Below are 16,483 nucleotides of genomic sequence, written 5' to 3'. Positions count from 1 at the left end.
CTCTTCCACACTGTTCCCAATAGAGCACAGCTCTTCCACACTGTTCCCAATAGAGCACAGCTCTTCCACACTGTTCCCAATAGAGCACAGCTCTTCCACACTGTTCCCAATAGAGCACAGCTCTTCAGGGGGGAATAGGGGCACAGTTTAATCTCATCAGGAACAGTTCTAAGACCAAAAGTCTTATTGCCTTGGTTATCTGGTGGTCACAAGGCTCTTGGATTTTCAATAATAGAGGGGAGCAATAACCTTTTGCTACCCTCAGTGTTGGAGAAGCCTGCACTCTCCCAGTACACTGCTGGTAATGAAGCTGTGTGCTACATGTTTCCATCTCGTGTGGAGACAACACGATGAGGAACATACGGGGGGGGCCTGCCTCAGTCGTGTGTTCAGCGTGAGGATGTTGAGGGAGCGCCTGTGCTCATCTTCTTCACTAGGGGACATAAGAGGAGTAGGAGGACAGGGGTCCAGGTACCTCTGTTGTCCCTCTTTGTTTCTGGGTATCGAGCTGCAGAGAGGCCTGAATGGGCTCTGATTCAATCATCTCCTGCCTCCCCCGCTTCTCTCCACAGGCCCAGCTACACAACATTATCTGCATTCACACGCTCAGATTGGGGCAAGGGTTTGGATGTTGCAGGGATGCAGATTGCGTTGCAGATTCATATCCTTCCTGGAGAGCTGATGCGGTGAAACGATAAATCACGTATTCATGAAACAGCTGCTCACCCCTGGGGATGGAGGGAGCTTGTTGATCGTACACATATGACAAACAACATCTCTGAAACTCATATGTTACTAAAAGAAGACTTAGACTTTTCTTTCAATATCTGCGACACTACGGGAAGGGCAAGAGCTCGCTGACCTTTTGTGACCCGTCTTTGATACATTTGCCCCACAAAGTTGACCCTCTCACGGCTAGCCTTTTCATCTTTGAAGGCCATACAATACTAGCCGTGTGACGAAGCTGTTTCACATCATTATGAAACCCTGCTATATCTGGTTGGCCCAGACTGGAAATTGATTTGGAGATGGATGCGTGGAGAGGTGAGGGAGGAGGTAAAGAAGGGAAGCTGGGGGGGTTGTGATTTGTGTTTGTGTATGTGTGTGTGTGTGTGTGTGTGATGGTGGTGGGGTGCTCAGAAGTGTTAGAAGAGATTGCCTGGGCATTTCCTGCTTCACTAATGCCTGTTTCCCTGGTACACACTGGTCCTGTGGATCTGTAGATGTTTCTTTACATTTAGTCATTTAGCAGACGCTCTTCTTCATTCACATACAACCCCCCCACCTACTTCCTGCACTCTCATACACACACGCACACACACTCTCTCTCACACACACACACTCACACACACACACACACACACGCACACACACACACACACACACAACCTCTATGTTTCCTAATGGCCTGACACAGCTGGAGTGCACCCTTTCTGGTCCTTTCCGTCTTCAAGTGCTTGTGTAGAGGAGAACGGACCTGTGTGATCTTTCGCATGGAAGATCTAACCTAACCTTAACCCTTTTGCATGGAGAAAATCCATAATGATGTAAATTCTCAACCTACAAAAAAATGCTTGTGAGTATACATACAGACACACCAGTGGTCAGTTGGATAAGGGATGGAAAAAGGACTTGAAATAAAAGATCAGAGAGGGAGAGTGCATGAGTAGAAAACAAACAAGATAACATCAACATGTTTGGAGGTCTGCTTGTGTTCTGAAGCCTGAAGAGTCTGTGTGCTTGTGAGGGGAAAACAAAAACATTGAAAAAGGAATACCATTTGGTATGGTAATAATGTAAGTTGTTACATTTTAACCTTTTGAACAAGATTTTCATCAGAACTGTAACAAAAAAACATTGATCACAAGATGTTCAACATATTGTAATCAACATTGACAAATGATTCCTCTAGGTACCACAAGGCACTGCCACGGTAATGGTCTGTGGATATCAATGTAACTGCTAGACTTGGTGGGCAATGACCAGTCAATGATTGGCAAGTCTCTTATTGAGTGATATAAGTGTGTGTGGTTGTGTTTGTTTGGGTACATACTCCTCTCCTTTCCCATCCCCATTGAAGCCATGTTTGACAGCAGCAATATGTATTAAACCCACAGCTGTTCTCAATTGCCTCAGGGACCTTAAACCAGACCTTGGAGGATGAGGAGGAATAGAGGAGACAGATATACAGAGAGAGAGAAGACCGATATACAGAGAGAGAGGACAGATATACAGAGAGAGAAAGGATGTGGAGAGAGAGGGAGAGGACGTGGAGAGAGGGAGAATGGGAGGATCTGTGAAAGAGGAGTTTATATCCCTTTGGATGCCTCTTTATTAGCGGACAGCCTTGGGTTTGACACGCATGCATACACTCTCTCTCTCACACACACACACACTGCTCTCCCAGTAGAAATGTAAATTGTATATTTAATTCTATTCTAATCCCACTTAGTACTGCTAGTTTATGTACCCTTAGTATAGATAGTCCACATATTTAAATTTTAGGTATATGTTTATTGTATGCACCTTCCTGCCAAAGCAAATTCCTTGTCTGTGCAAACTTTCATGGCGAATAAATCCCATTCTGATTCTGATTCTGAAAGAGGTCCCACACACATACACATTGCTCTCCCAGTAAAAAGACCTAGGTTCCACACACACACACACACACACACACACACAAACACACACTGCTCTCCCAGTAGAAAGAGGTCCCAGCTTTTGTGGCGTGCAGAGAGTCCTCTGTTGATGAATGAGTCAATGGAAACACTAAAAACCCCAGATCATACAGATTGGCAGATTACAGAGGGTAGCATCCTCTCTCTCACACACACAAAGACACACATTACAGGAACAATAGACATGGCCTCTGCTATTCCAGCGGCAGGATTACCAGGAGTACCAGTGCACCAGCTGGTTAGGTTGAGTTAATCAATGTTTTCCTGATTTATGATTTGTATGGACAGAGATAGTGAAGAGTGACAGGATATGTACAATATAGGGGACAACATGTCCCAGGCCTGGATTCAAACCTGCGCTCTTGGTTTCAGGCTAGCATTTCAGAGAATATCAAGCTAACTGTAATTAACTCATAGAAGTAGGAACCTAATTCTTGCAGTTACAATCCTATTGTTTGTGGTAATTCTATAGATACTGTTGGAAAAATTGAAGATGTAACACATTTATCCTGTATAAGAATGATTCTGTGTTCAGTATTCCTTGGGTGCAAAGAGAGGCCTAACCCCAAATCTGAACTCTGGGTAAACATACAGGACCCTTATCTTGGAGCTGAGGACTTAGAAGAAGGGGGTTGGTTTGGTTGTTTTAAGGAGATACTTTGTGACAAGGACTATAGGTGGAGACGCAAGGTCTGGTGACCATTTGTTGACACCTATGTGAAGGAGTTTACGACCCCAGGACCGGAGATCCTGTTGTTGTGTTTAAATCAGGGTTGATGTCATAAACACGCACACACGTAAACACGCACGCACACATGCGTGCCGGGTCTATGCAAGGAGCCAATGAAGAAGAGCCATGGGACATTTGCATGCCTTTGTCTTAACCAATGACTGTAAAGAGCGGGGCTGCTTAAATAGGTAGCTAGCACAACATGCTAGCAGACAAACTTTGTAGCACAATGACGTGTGATGTTTTTGTCTCCTTGTGGGCCGGCCGCAAGCAATAAAGCTTTCTTAAACTTGTTCACCGACTGACTGTGCAATGCTTGATAGATTAATATTCGTGACAGATACCATGGAAGAAAACATTTTTATATTCATATCGGAATTGTAATCATATTGGAGGAGGAGGAGCAACAACTGGGGAGGTCTGTAACATTGGACAATGCCGTCTAGAGACTTGGAGATTGGTTGCATGCTTTTGACATTGCTTTAAAGGTGAAATAGTGGTACATTTAGTATATCCAAAAAGAAAGAGGGGCAGTTCGAGATGACAGAGAGAATGGAATATTTACCAATATATTTTGTTAAGAGGATACATTTATAATAACACATGAAATTATTAAAAATGCCAAGCTGAAGGCAGAATGCACCATTGCTTCACTGGGCATCTCAGTGGAACTATTTTAAAATGTCAATTTCTGGGATGCCCAAGTGGCTCTCTGGATAAGTGCGCTTACCACAACAGCCAGGGTTCGAATCCTGCCCAGGCCCTTTGCTGCGTGTCATCCCTCTCTCTATCCCTACATTTCTTGTCGCTATGTACTGTCTCAACAAAGGCAGAAATTGGCAAAGAATAGGTCTTCAAAAAAACAATCCAGGCATTGCTTTTCAATTTCAACTGTCAGACGTTGACCTGAGGAGGTTTGTCTGCTGTGAACTCAAGACAAGCTGTCATTACACACTGAGGAGGAAGAGAGAAAGAAACTATATATGTGTCAACATGTGTATAGTGTGTGTGTCTGTGTGTAAACATGTGTACAGTGTATGTGTGTCTGTGCATTGTGAATAAAGCTTATGTACCAGTGCATCTGTGTTGATGCGTGTATGTGCACGTGGAAGGGAGATTCAGAGCTGTGGAGAATGTTTATGTGCTCATGCCTCAGGTACCTCCCTTTGACTGTTTCTGTTCATCTATACAAGTGTTGCTTCTGTTCTGTATTAGCATTATGTCTGACAGGAAGCATTTATTGAGCAGTAAAACCTCAAATCAGGAGTCTCATAACAAAGCACTAAAATCTCAAGGATTTGCTCAATGAAAACATAAAAAATAAAATGTCATTTATCCGAGCTTACAGATCTGGAGATGGAGGACAGAGCTATGTGTGGTAATGACACGCTGTGACTGAAAATTGCTCGTGACATTACGCAACTGTCTGTACAATTCTCCCTGTTCCCTGAGAACATGTGATTCTGAAGTACTTTCATAAACTGCCTTAGGTTCCAATGACTGTGAGGCAGCCGGTGGTCTGGTTAGAACATAAAATGATCTGTTCAGAACCATGGACAGCAACAGACTTCAGTTTGAATAGGATCTGTTCAGGACCATGGACAGCAGAAAACTTCAGCACCATATCCTCACAGACTTCACTGCAATAATAATGATATCAAACACCCCTCCTGGGGCTATTCTGGTTCTCCTCCGGGCCTCACAATGAGGGTCTTGGCATCAATGACCTTCACTGGTCAGAATATTGCCAGGAACCAATTATAACCTTTCACTCTTCTCTTACTACTGGTGTTAAGCAAATATTCTGTTAAGCAAAAAACTGAGATGATTTTGTTTTGATTTGTTTTTGATCCAACTGCTGTGATATGTTTGTATGATATGTTTGTATGATATGTTTGTATGATATGTTTGTATGATATTGTGTTTCTAGTTTCAACTGATGATGCGCCTTGCTGTTGTGTCCTCCACAGAGGGATCCTAGGGAAGAAATGTGGCTCTATCATCTTGTCTGCAGAGGAGCTGGGAAACTGCAGAGTGAGCACTACAGCCTAAACACTTCTCCCTGTGTACTATTACACCCTTCAAACTGCACCCTACAGCCTACACTGTCATACTGTGCTATTACACTGTCATAATGCGCTATTACACTGTCATACTGTCCTATTACACTGTCATACTGTGCTAATACACTGTCATGCTGTGCTATTACACTGTCATAATGCGCTATTACACTGTCATACTGTGCTATTACACTGTCATACTGTGCTATTACACTGTCATACTGTCCCATTACACTGTCATAATGCGCTATTACACTGTCATACTGTGCTATTACATTGTCATACTGTGCTAATACACTGTCATACTGTCCTATTACACTGTCATACTGCCCTATTACACTATCATACTGCGCTATTACACTCATACTGCGCTATTACACTGTCATACTGCGCTATTACACTGTCATACTGCGCTATTACTGTCATACTGCGCTATTACACTGTCATACTGCGCTATTACACTGTCATACTGCGCTATTACACTGTCATACTGCGCTATTACACTGTCATACTACGCTATTACACTGTCATACTGCGCTATTACACTGTCATACTGCGCTATTACACTGTCATACTGCGCTATTACACTGTCATACTGCGCTATTACACTGTCATACTGCGCTATTACACTGTCATACTGCGCTATTACATTGTCATACTACGCTATTACACTGTCATACTGCGCTATTACACTGTCATACTGCGCTATTACATTGTCATACTGCGCTATCTATTACACTGTCATACTGTGCTATTACATTGTCATACTGTGCTATTACACTGTTAAGCACCACATATCCCTGTACACCACTACACCACGTGTCCAAAACAAACTTTTTGGCTCACCTGCCTAACCCTAATCCTATGAAACAATTCAAATAGTTTAGATAAATAATGAATCGCCATAATCTTCAAACAGCATTTTGTTGATACAATATCCAAGCTAGGAAATCAGGCAAAGCCTAATTTTGTTTATTTGAAGAGTTTTTCTGTATTTGTTTTATTGATTGATATATTTGATTTGGATTTTGTTCAGAAATTCCATTTATTTTAAGTTCAAATATATTTTCAATTTCCTTTGCCTTTGCACACTGGACGCGTTCTTTTCTTACAATTAATTTGCACGTTAACAATATTTTTTGAACTTTAACAACATTATTTCTCTGAGCAATTTTGCGCCATAAATATTTTCGGACCCAGTTTGATTTTTCTGATATTTCGCTTCCGTCATCTGACCAATCAAAAGACAATTTGTTGACCACATCACAACTGTCAGAACATTGAACATGGCAGATCGTAACATCAACGACTTTAAAGATAACGTGTGGAGAGGAACAGCAGGGCAGCTTCAGTGTGACGTGTGTGGAGAGGAACAGTAGGGCAGCTTCAGTGTGATGTGTGTGCCCCACTTGGTGTAACCACCCCTGTAGCTACAACAGAAGGATGGTGATCATAACCCAGGCCTGAATGGTGCTGATAATTTAAACTCAGACCTCTGGATGACCTTCTAGCTCACAGTCTGGGGAAATATGACCACCAAAATGACAATAGATACTAACACATTCGCGCTCTGTGTCTCACACATAAACAAATGCACCTATACACTTAATACAAAAAAAACACTAACCCATAACCTCCACACACATTAACCCTCAATCCCCATGTACTGAAATATGAACCTACATGAAGGAGAGGTTTCTGTGATACAGTCTCTCAGATCTTTGCTGTACGTCAGAGAGCAGTTTGGCTCCTGGGCTGGGGGGCTGTGGTCTGTGCTTGTGGCTCATTGGGGCCCATTTGAGACTGAGTCAAATCAGCTTCTGTCTGGTTCCATCAGAAGGTTTTTTGTTTGATGGGCCCCATAGGCCAGTGACTGTGACAGACAGGCACTCACCATTCAAAGCTATTTTTAAGTGAATCACCCGAATACATAGAACCACAGCAGAAAGCTGAAACAGACATAATGGTAGAACTGATGAATCATGGGTAGGCATGTGCCTGATGGAGTATGCACAATCTAGGCATGTGTGCACACACAAACACACACACACTTTGGATTCAATTTTAAACTTGAGAGTCTGCTTTGTGTCCGGCACATCAATGGCAAGGGTCTTTTGTTTCTTCAACACACACACACACACACCTTCGTCTCTCTCTCTCTCTCTCTCTCTCTCTCTCTCTCTCTCTCTCTCTCTCTCTCTCTCTCTCTCTCTCTCTCTCTCCTTCTCCCTCTCCCTCTCCCTCAGGCATCAATCGAATCTGGCAAGATTTCTTACCTTGTTTATTCCCTTCTTTCTCTCTCATCCCTTTCTTTTTGTACTCATGGGCTTTGATTCACCCTCTCCTTTCTTTTCCTCACACAATTCCCCCTTTTCCATTCATCTTTTATGCCCCCTCTTACATTAAAGCGGTAGTTGTAGACTGGGATTCAAAAGGGAAGCCCTTTTCTGTCCTGTTCTAATTGAACGGCAACCATTTTGGACTGGAGAGACCACTCTTACTACAGCTGCACCCTGATGGCTGTCATCCTGTCTGTGTATAAACAGTTAAAACCTGCTCATTAGTTCTTTGTTGATGCATCATGACTTGTTTTTTAAAACCGTCACACATAGAAGGAGTTTTTTTATTGTGTTGAGTTTGTCAGTTTGAAAGATAACACGGTTGCTTTCTGGGTTGTCTTCAGTAAATGGAATAGGCTCTTTACTCTTCCCTCCTAATCACTTGTTCCATTTGTCATGTTTTCTATTTCTATTGACTATTCTTCTTCTGTCCACTATCTTTTCCTGTCCACTATATAATAGTACACTAATACACCAACAAGAACTCTGCAGTACACACACACACGCACACACACACACGCACACACACACACACACACACACACACACAGCAGCACACACGCATGCACGCACATACACACACACACACAGCAGCACACACACAGCAGCACACACACACACACAGCAGCACGCACACACACACGCACGCACACACGCACACACACACACACACACGCACGCACACACAGCAGCACACACACACACAGCAGCACACACACACACACAGCAGCACACACACACACACAGCAGCACACACGCCCACACACACACACACACAGCAGCACACACACACACAGCAGCACACACACACACACACACAGCAGCACACACACACGCACACACACACACACAGCAGCACACACACAGCAGCACACACACACACACACAGCAGCACACACACACAGCAGCACACACACACACACAGCAGCACACACACACACAGCAGCACACACACACACACACACAGCAGCACACACACACACACACACGCACACACACACACGCACACACGCACACACACACACACAGCAGCACACACACACACACACACAGCAGCACACGGCTCACTGTGTCCATCTGAACTCAATATTCCCTGGGGAGGTTCTTCCCCACCTCCTTGTTAAATATTGATGCGCTCATTTTCTTCTCCTTAAGTACTGGCAGTTGATCACAGAGTTTTACGTGTTTGCCTGCCACTGTTTCCTAATGAAGCAAGAACAGCTTAATATTTAATGCACACGACAGAATTCCATCAACAGAAATGTTTTATGTACCTCCTGTGTGTGTGGTTCCCTCCTGTGTGTGTGGTTCCCTCCTCCAGCCTTGTGAGGGACAGTAAATAGTTTTTGTTCGCCTTAGTTTAATTGTTTTGAACATGTGTGTCACCTATGCTAAATTGTTTTGTTTTATACAGAAATCTTATTTTCCCCTCAGTGTACATCCCATGTTCAGCCCGGATTACGTCTTGTGTGTTTGGTTCGGTAACCTGTATTAATTTTTTTTTTCTTTTCCTTTTTGTGTGTATTTTCAAAAGTAGTTATGCAGGTTGGTACTTTATTAATCCTGAAGAGAAGTTACATATCAGTTAGCATCATTCATTAGATGCCTGACATGTGTTTTGATTATGAAAAGGGTTGTCCCTGTCATTGATAATACATTTTCAAGTATGTTTGTTTTTGCAGCAGAAAGAAATGTATTTCCTAAAGGAACAAAAGACTTCTGTTGACTTACACCTATGACCAATGACTTGACTTGGACTGTACTTCAAAGTATCAAGACTGGACTTTCAATAGTTACATGTCCATCTCTTTTCACCTGCCTTTGCTATGGTCCTCATGCCCACAAACTTTATAATGAACCTTGTGTTTGTGTGTGGGTCAGTCTGAGGGTAGACATCGACCAGAAAATATTCACACAGGTGATAATTTTTTCCCCTCTCAGTCCACTTACCTCCACCTCCACTTTATGCCTCATTATTCGGACCATGTCCTTTTGTGGATAAGGATAATTTTATTGTCATTCCAAAAATGTGCATGAGCCGGAACTAAATTTGGTACTGAGGTCCGGTTAAAACCACTCACAAATAAATAACTAAACTACTCATCTTAAATAAATACAATAAATACAGACAACCAGTCATTCACACACATGGATAAAAGAACCTGAGAAATTAGCAGCATAGTAGAAACAATTCAGTGTAACAGTTCAGTTTTGTGCTGCGCAGCCTCCTGCCTGAGGGGAGAGGGACAAATAGTCCATTGGCAGGGTGGGAAGTCTTTCATGATGCTGGTAGCCCTGGATCTGCATCTGTTGATGTATGTGTCACCAATTGCCGGGAGACTACATCCAATAATTTTCTCTGCCGTCTTAACCACCTGCTGCAGGGCCTTCCTATCTGTACCAGAGCAGTTTCCATACCACACTTTAACACACAAGGTGAGAATGCTTGTAAACTTGTACCAGTGCATAAAGGAAATGGGTCCACATTCTATTGCTTTGACAAAAAGGGAACAGTTATACAACCTAAACCCTTGAGGGTTTAGGTTGGTTGAGGGGCAGTTCTATGGGCATATGTGAAGCCCTCTGTGACATGCTTGCGTGTAAAAAGGGCTATACAAATACATTTGATTTGATTTATACACACCAGTTATGTTTTCTTGATAAAAGGCTGTTTTCAGTTTTTCCTGGCGTGTCTTGAGCTGTCAATGTATTTTTCTCTTTCTCCCACCCTGTTCTTTCTCCCACCCTGTTCTTTCTCTCGCCCTGTTCTTTCTCTTGCTTAGTCTGTCTCTCTTGGTCCCAAACACACACCGCTGTTTGTTCACAGAGCATTGTACTGCACAAGGACTGAGGGAGCCGCATTCACAATCCTAAAGCAGATCTTCCATTACAGTCAGGACATAGTTGAACCCTGTTGAGGAAAGAGCTCACAATGTTTCCATAACCCAAACACAGCTCCACCGGCCTGGCCCCACCGGCCCGGCCATGGCCCGGCCAAGCCTACGGGTGAAGTGTGGCACGTAGAAGAGGGGCTTAAAATGTATCAGTAGGAGGGAGAGAGAATTCCCAAGAGAAAGGAAAGTAAACAATATGTATGGCAGCAAGAGATGGATGAGGAGGTTTTGGTCCATGGTGCCAGCGGGGGTGTCAGGGATCAGATAGCTGCCTCTCTGTGAGGCATGGTGGGATGGCTGGAGGACTGATGGTGCAATGGCTGGAGGACTGATGGTGGGATGGCTGGAGGACTGATGGTGGGATGGTTGGAGGACTGATGGTGGGATGGCTGGAGGACTGATGGTGGGATGGCTGGAGGACTGATGGTGGAATGGCTGGAGGACTGATGGTGGGATGGCTGGAGGACAGATGGTGGGATGGCTGGAGGACTGATGGTGGGATGGCTGGAGGACTGATGGTGGGATGGCTGGAGGACTGATGGTGGGATGACTGGAGGACTGATGGTGGGAAGGCTGGAGGACTGATGGTGGGATGGCTGGAGGACTGATGGTGGGATGGTTGGAGGACTGATGGTGGGATGGCTGGAGGACTGATGGTGGGATGGCTGGAGGACTGATGGTGGGATGGCTGGAGGACTGATGGTGGGATGGTTGGAGGACTGATGGTGGGATGGCTGGAGGACTGATGGTGGGATGGCTGGAGGACTGATGGTGGGATGGCTGGAGGACTGATGGTGGGATGGCTGGAGGACTGATGGTGGGATGGCTGGAGGACTGATGGTGGGATGGCTGGAGGACTGATGGTAGGTGGGGGCGGAAGGTTGCTGATAAACTTCTCTCTGGCACTGCCAGTAGAGCAGAGTTGAGTGCCCAAGGCCTTCTGGAGCGGAGTGTGTTAGAGCCTAGTGAAGCTTGTCTCAGGGTGATGATGTAATGTGGGCATCATCAGGAAACACACGTTTGCTCACATACAACAATCTTGTACTGGAATGCTTACAGGCAGAAAGACTCAGAAGCGTACACAGTGACAGCCAAACAAACACTCTCATTCTACATCCCTTCTTCCCATACCACACACACACACACACACACCAAACTTGTCACACCCCCCTCCAACACACACTCGGGCTTGAGGTGCTACAACATTAAAAAGCCATTAGCCTGTCATTACTGGGCCTGACGCTGTCCAGCAGAGCCCTCCGGCCCCACAACAACACCCAGTGCTGCTAAAGCCCCACTGTTCCAGCCAGCCCACCTGCCCTACCCTCCCACCTATCCTGCTTCATCTCTATAAAGAAGATCGCACTTCCACAGTCACACATGGCTGAGAGAATGCAAGGATGCAGAACAAGATTCTAGTGGACGAGTAAAAGGCTCACTGGGAGATGATTTATATTTGTCACGGTTTGGGATAATGAACGAGTGCAAAGAAGCACAGAGTCAGCCTTGTTTGGAAAAGTTGCAAAAAAGGGATTGAACTTTATTGTTACGATTTATCTCAGGCCATTTTGTCTTTAATTTATTCAAAGTGTTTGCCATGGTGGTTTGTGAAAATTTGTCATAATAAACAATAGTTTTTTAAAGCTTCTGGAGAAGGTTGTCCAAGATTCACGGATATTCAACATTTGATGAATCTTTTGTCTTGCCAACAAAACATTTGCAGGCTAATTTGCATTCCTGCTAGGATATCTGCCTAATGGAGGCTTACAAACTAACCATGATGGCTCCTCTAGAGATTAGATGGGCTAATATTCCTTGAAACAAATCATTGTCTCAATATGGGTGTTCATTAGGAGTACACCCACACTCAAACACTGTCAGATAAACACACACACTCAGATGAACACACCCAAAATTACAAATGCATCTGGCTTGGCAAAGCATTACAAAAGACATTTGCAATTTATACCCCTGTGAATATTGTATAGCAAATACACTTTGCACCATCATTCACTCTGGCAGGAAAGTGAGAGTCGATTGGTTAATTGAAGCTTTTTGTGTGTCTGTGTCAGAAGTAACGACCATAGAAATCAGTGTATGAGATAAATTGCAGGAGTGGATACTTAGCTCCATAACACAACATGAGGTCTGAGCATGGTTTTTCTTTATGAGTGTAAGTCATGCTAGGCGGCCTAGCTGCGATTTAATGCAGTGGTCAGAACCATTAGTGTTAGTGATGTTACTGGTGAGAGCACATCATGGAGGATTTACAAACACACAGATTGAAGAATACAGAACAGCATGCAGACAAGAAAGTGGCGCTTTCTTGAATTTCGTTCATAACATACTCAGGCTCTACTAAACTGAAGAGTAGCATCACACAATTTACATTTTACTTCACTGCCTTTCTTGAAGAAATGGTCCCACACCAAGCTTCTTTTAGCGAACTTCATTTGTACTGCTAGCTAGCAGGCTATGATTAGCTGAGTGTGTACGCTAATTACCTTATAAACTGTCAATGCTCTCTTCTTTCACACACATGGTGGCCCTGCAGGGTGTGAGGCATGGTTAGGACGTAGGCCAGGGTTAAGGTTAGGGTGTGAAGCAGGGTTAGGGTAACCCCCTCGTCATGTTTAGCTGTGGTTTTCCAGCCAGGGACGTGCCTGCAGAGAGCCTGTTACAGCTAACCACAGACACACACACACGTTTCCCTCCTCTCTCATCTCTTCTCTCTTCCATCTCAATCCCCTTCATTCTCCATCCAGCCTATTACAGTCCCAGTGATGAAACATTCAATTAGAAATCTCATTCATCTGCCTGATCAAAGACAACTCTACAGTTTGCTTCTCTATAGAGATGCTTCACTATTGGGCCTTCGTGCTACTAGATATAGCAGTTCAGGGCTATGATGAGTATGTGTAATGTGTGTGTCTGTGTGTGGGAGGGTAGGTGCGGTTCAGGGCTATGATGAGTATGTGTAATGTGTGTGTCTGTGTGTGGGAGGGTAGGTGCAGTTCAGGGCTATGATGAGTATGTGTAATGTGTGTGTCTGTGTGTGGGAGGGTAGGTGCAGTTCAGGGCTATGATGAGTATGTGTAATGTGTGTGTCTGTGTGTGGGAGGGTAGGTGCGGTTGTGATGGTCAGTCATTTTTATCTGTGTAAGAAGACACATACACACATGCTTGCACAAAAACACAACAAACAATTATGAGACGCACACAAAGACAAAACCTCATGTTCATCATCAGTGAGATGACACACACCTACACACACCTACACACACACACCTACACACACCTACACACACACCTACACACACCTACACACACACCTACACACACCTACACACACCTACACACACACCTACACACACCTACACACACCTACACACACACCTACACACACACCTACACACACACCTACACACATCTACACACACCTACACACACACCTACACACACACACCTACACACACCTACACACACACCTACACACACACCTACACACACACCTACACACACAAACAATACATATATTATCACATTGTTATGCATGCTTGCACCAAGAGATGAAGGAGAGTACAGCTGGTGTTGTGTTCATTAGGACACAGAATATTAGATGTAGGATTCATCCTTTTGTTCTCTCACTGCAAATAAAGATGAAGTCAACATTCAAATTTTTTCCCCTGCTTTTTTTCCCACCCACAAATCAGGACAGCGCGACTATGCAGTTTTGTGCCAACAAGCTGGACAAGAAGGATTTCTTTGGCAAGTCAGACCCTTTTATGGTGTTCTACAGAAGCAACGAGGATGGAACGTAAGTTCTGTGATGTGGTTCTGTGTAGTGTTCTAAAAAGTTGTTCCTATGGACTAGCTTTCTGGACTAGAAACCAACGAACAACATGCACTACATTTACACCACTGACACTGCAGTGTAGGTAGTGAACAACATGCACTACATTTACACCACTGACACTTAGGGTTGGGTATCGTTTGGATTTATACGATTCCGATGCCAAACCGGTACTTTTAAAACTATTCCGATCAGCAGTTCTTTTACAGAAAAATTACCAGCACAAGTCTACAGCTACCAATCAGCACAAGGCACCCCTCCCCACACAACCATGCACTCATCTTTCCAGTATGTTTTCCAGATTTCCAGACAGTACTACCTCACCATCAAAAAAAAAAAAAAACACAACTTTTTGATCTGTCATTAAGTGCTCATTCTGCAAAGTTGTCTGCATAGACTGTTCCAGCCAAGGACAGATTTAGGGCTTGTGAGGATTCCTCCCCCACCTACAAACACACAACCATAACATGCATGTGTTACAAGTCATTCCCAACTGAACGACTTCATACAGGATGTACAACACTATCAAGGGGACAGAGCAAGTACCAGAACATGGAGATTCATAGCATGTGCAAATGGATTCTTTGGGCATCACTTGTCACTGACCACATGTAGATCAGAATAAATGTCTCTGGAAAGAGATGGAGAGATAATAGGGGGTGGTGTCTGAAGGAAGGTGCAGTAGGTACATCTGGACATACATCACATCTGGTGCTGGCTGGAGATACTTTGAGGCATTGCGCACTGACATATGGTGCACATACACACACACACACACTGAACTGCATCATCCATCCGGCCATTTTACCAAGCAACAGAGAGACAAATACCAGCCTGATACAATTAAGAAAACATACGGGACGAAAACACTTTGTGGTCTCATAAATATAGAACACACAGGCTCTCACACCAAACGTCCAGGGAGCGTGGCATGCCTCCCAAGCCTCTTCCTGCTTCCTGGCTCCCTGGAGGCCCCAGGGCCCCGGCAGAGCCTGTTTATCCAAGCACTTCGTTAACTGTTAGCCTGACACTGGCCGGGTGGGAAATGGACCCTGCAGATGCACTAAAAGTGTCTAGCTACCATCAATGCTGGAGAGAGGCACAAATGAAGGCGATGTGTGGCTACAGGGCTTGTTCAGTTTTAATGGCTCAGGGTGGTTAGTGGAGTGCGAGTAATCCTACTGCCACGGGGAAATGAGCTCTGTGTGTGTGTGTAGAGAGGCTCAATTTAGCAGATGTGTCAAACTATGAAAACAACACAATGCAAATGTCCGATATCTGTGCGAGAGGGATGCGAGAGCGGGCATGAGTAAAAGGGCAGTGGGAAGATGGTTGTTATAGAAAGCTCATTTAGACAGGTCTACATTTCTGTGAATTGCAATGAGATCTTTCAATCTCTGTCCATGTGTGTCTCTACTAATAATTTCTCTGTTATCCACCCTGTCTAACTTCTCTCTCCCTCCTTTGACATTTCTGTGCTCTGTGATCTTTTTCCCTTTGCTATTCTTCTTACCATTTTCCACTTCTCCTCACAACCACTCTCTTTCCTTTCTCCCTTTTCTCTGTCTCCTTCTCTCTCTCCACCCCAGGTTTACTATCTGCCATAAAACAGAGGTGGTGAAGAACACTTTAAACCCGGTGTGGCAGTCCTTCACCATCCCAGTCAGAGCGCTTTGCAATGGGGACTTTGACAGGTTTGAGTCTTTCGTCCTCCTCTCCCTTCCTCCTCTCCCCCTCTCTCAACCTCTGCACCCCACCCCCCAGCTGTATATAAATGTCAACACAGACCCTCCAGTTTAATCCCCCCCCCTCTCACTGACCGGCTCATCAGTCTCTTAACCCTGGCCAGGGTTGGGTAGGTTAGTTTTTAAATGTTATCCGTTACAGTTACTAGTTACCCATCCACAATTGTAATCAGTAACGTAACTT

General features: G+C 44.3%; 1 protein-coding gene across 2 annotated transcripts in view; it reads left to right on the top strand.

The window, feature by feature from the left end:
- cpne5b (copine Vb) overlaps nucleotides 1-16,483 on the top strand; it is a 122,106-nt gene that overhangs the window by 73,494 nt on the left and 32,129 nt on the right. For both annotated transcript variants that reach the window (XM_062474017.1, XM_062474016.1), the window contains 3 exons: nucleotides 5,379-5,442; nucleotides 14,415-14,518; nucleotides 16,144-16,248. In XM_062474017.1, coding sequence (XP_062330001.1) covers nucleotides 5,379-5,442; nucleotides 14,415-14,518; nucleotides 16,144-16,248 — 273 coding nt within the window. The remainder of the gene's footprint in view (nucleotides 1-5,378; nucleotides 5,443-14,414; nucleotides 14,519-16,143; nucleotides 16,249-16,483) is intronic.

Source organism: Osmerus eperlanus, chromosome 1, assembly GCF_963692335.1.
Source record: "Osmerus eperlanus chromosome 1, fOsmEpe2.1, whole genome shotgun sequence".
Lineage (NCBI taxonomy): Eukaryota > Metazoa > Chordata > Actinopteri > Osmeriformes > Osmeridae > Osmerus > Osmerus eperlanus.
This window is presented reverse-complemented; position numbering and strand designations above follow the sequence as displayed.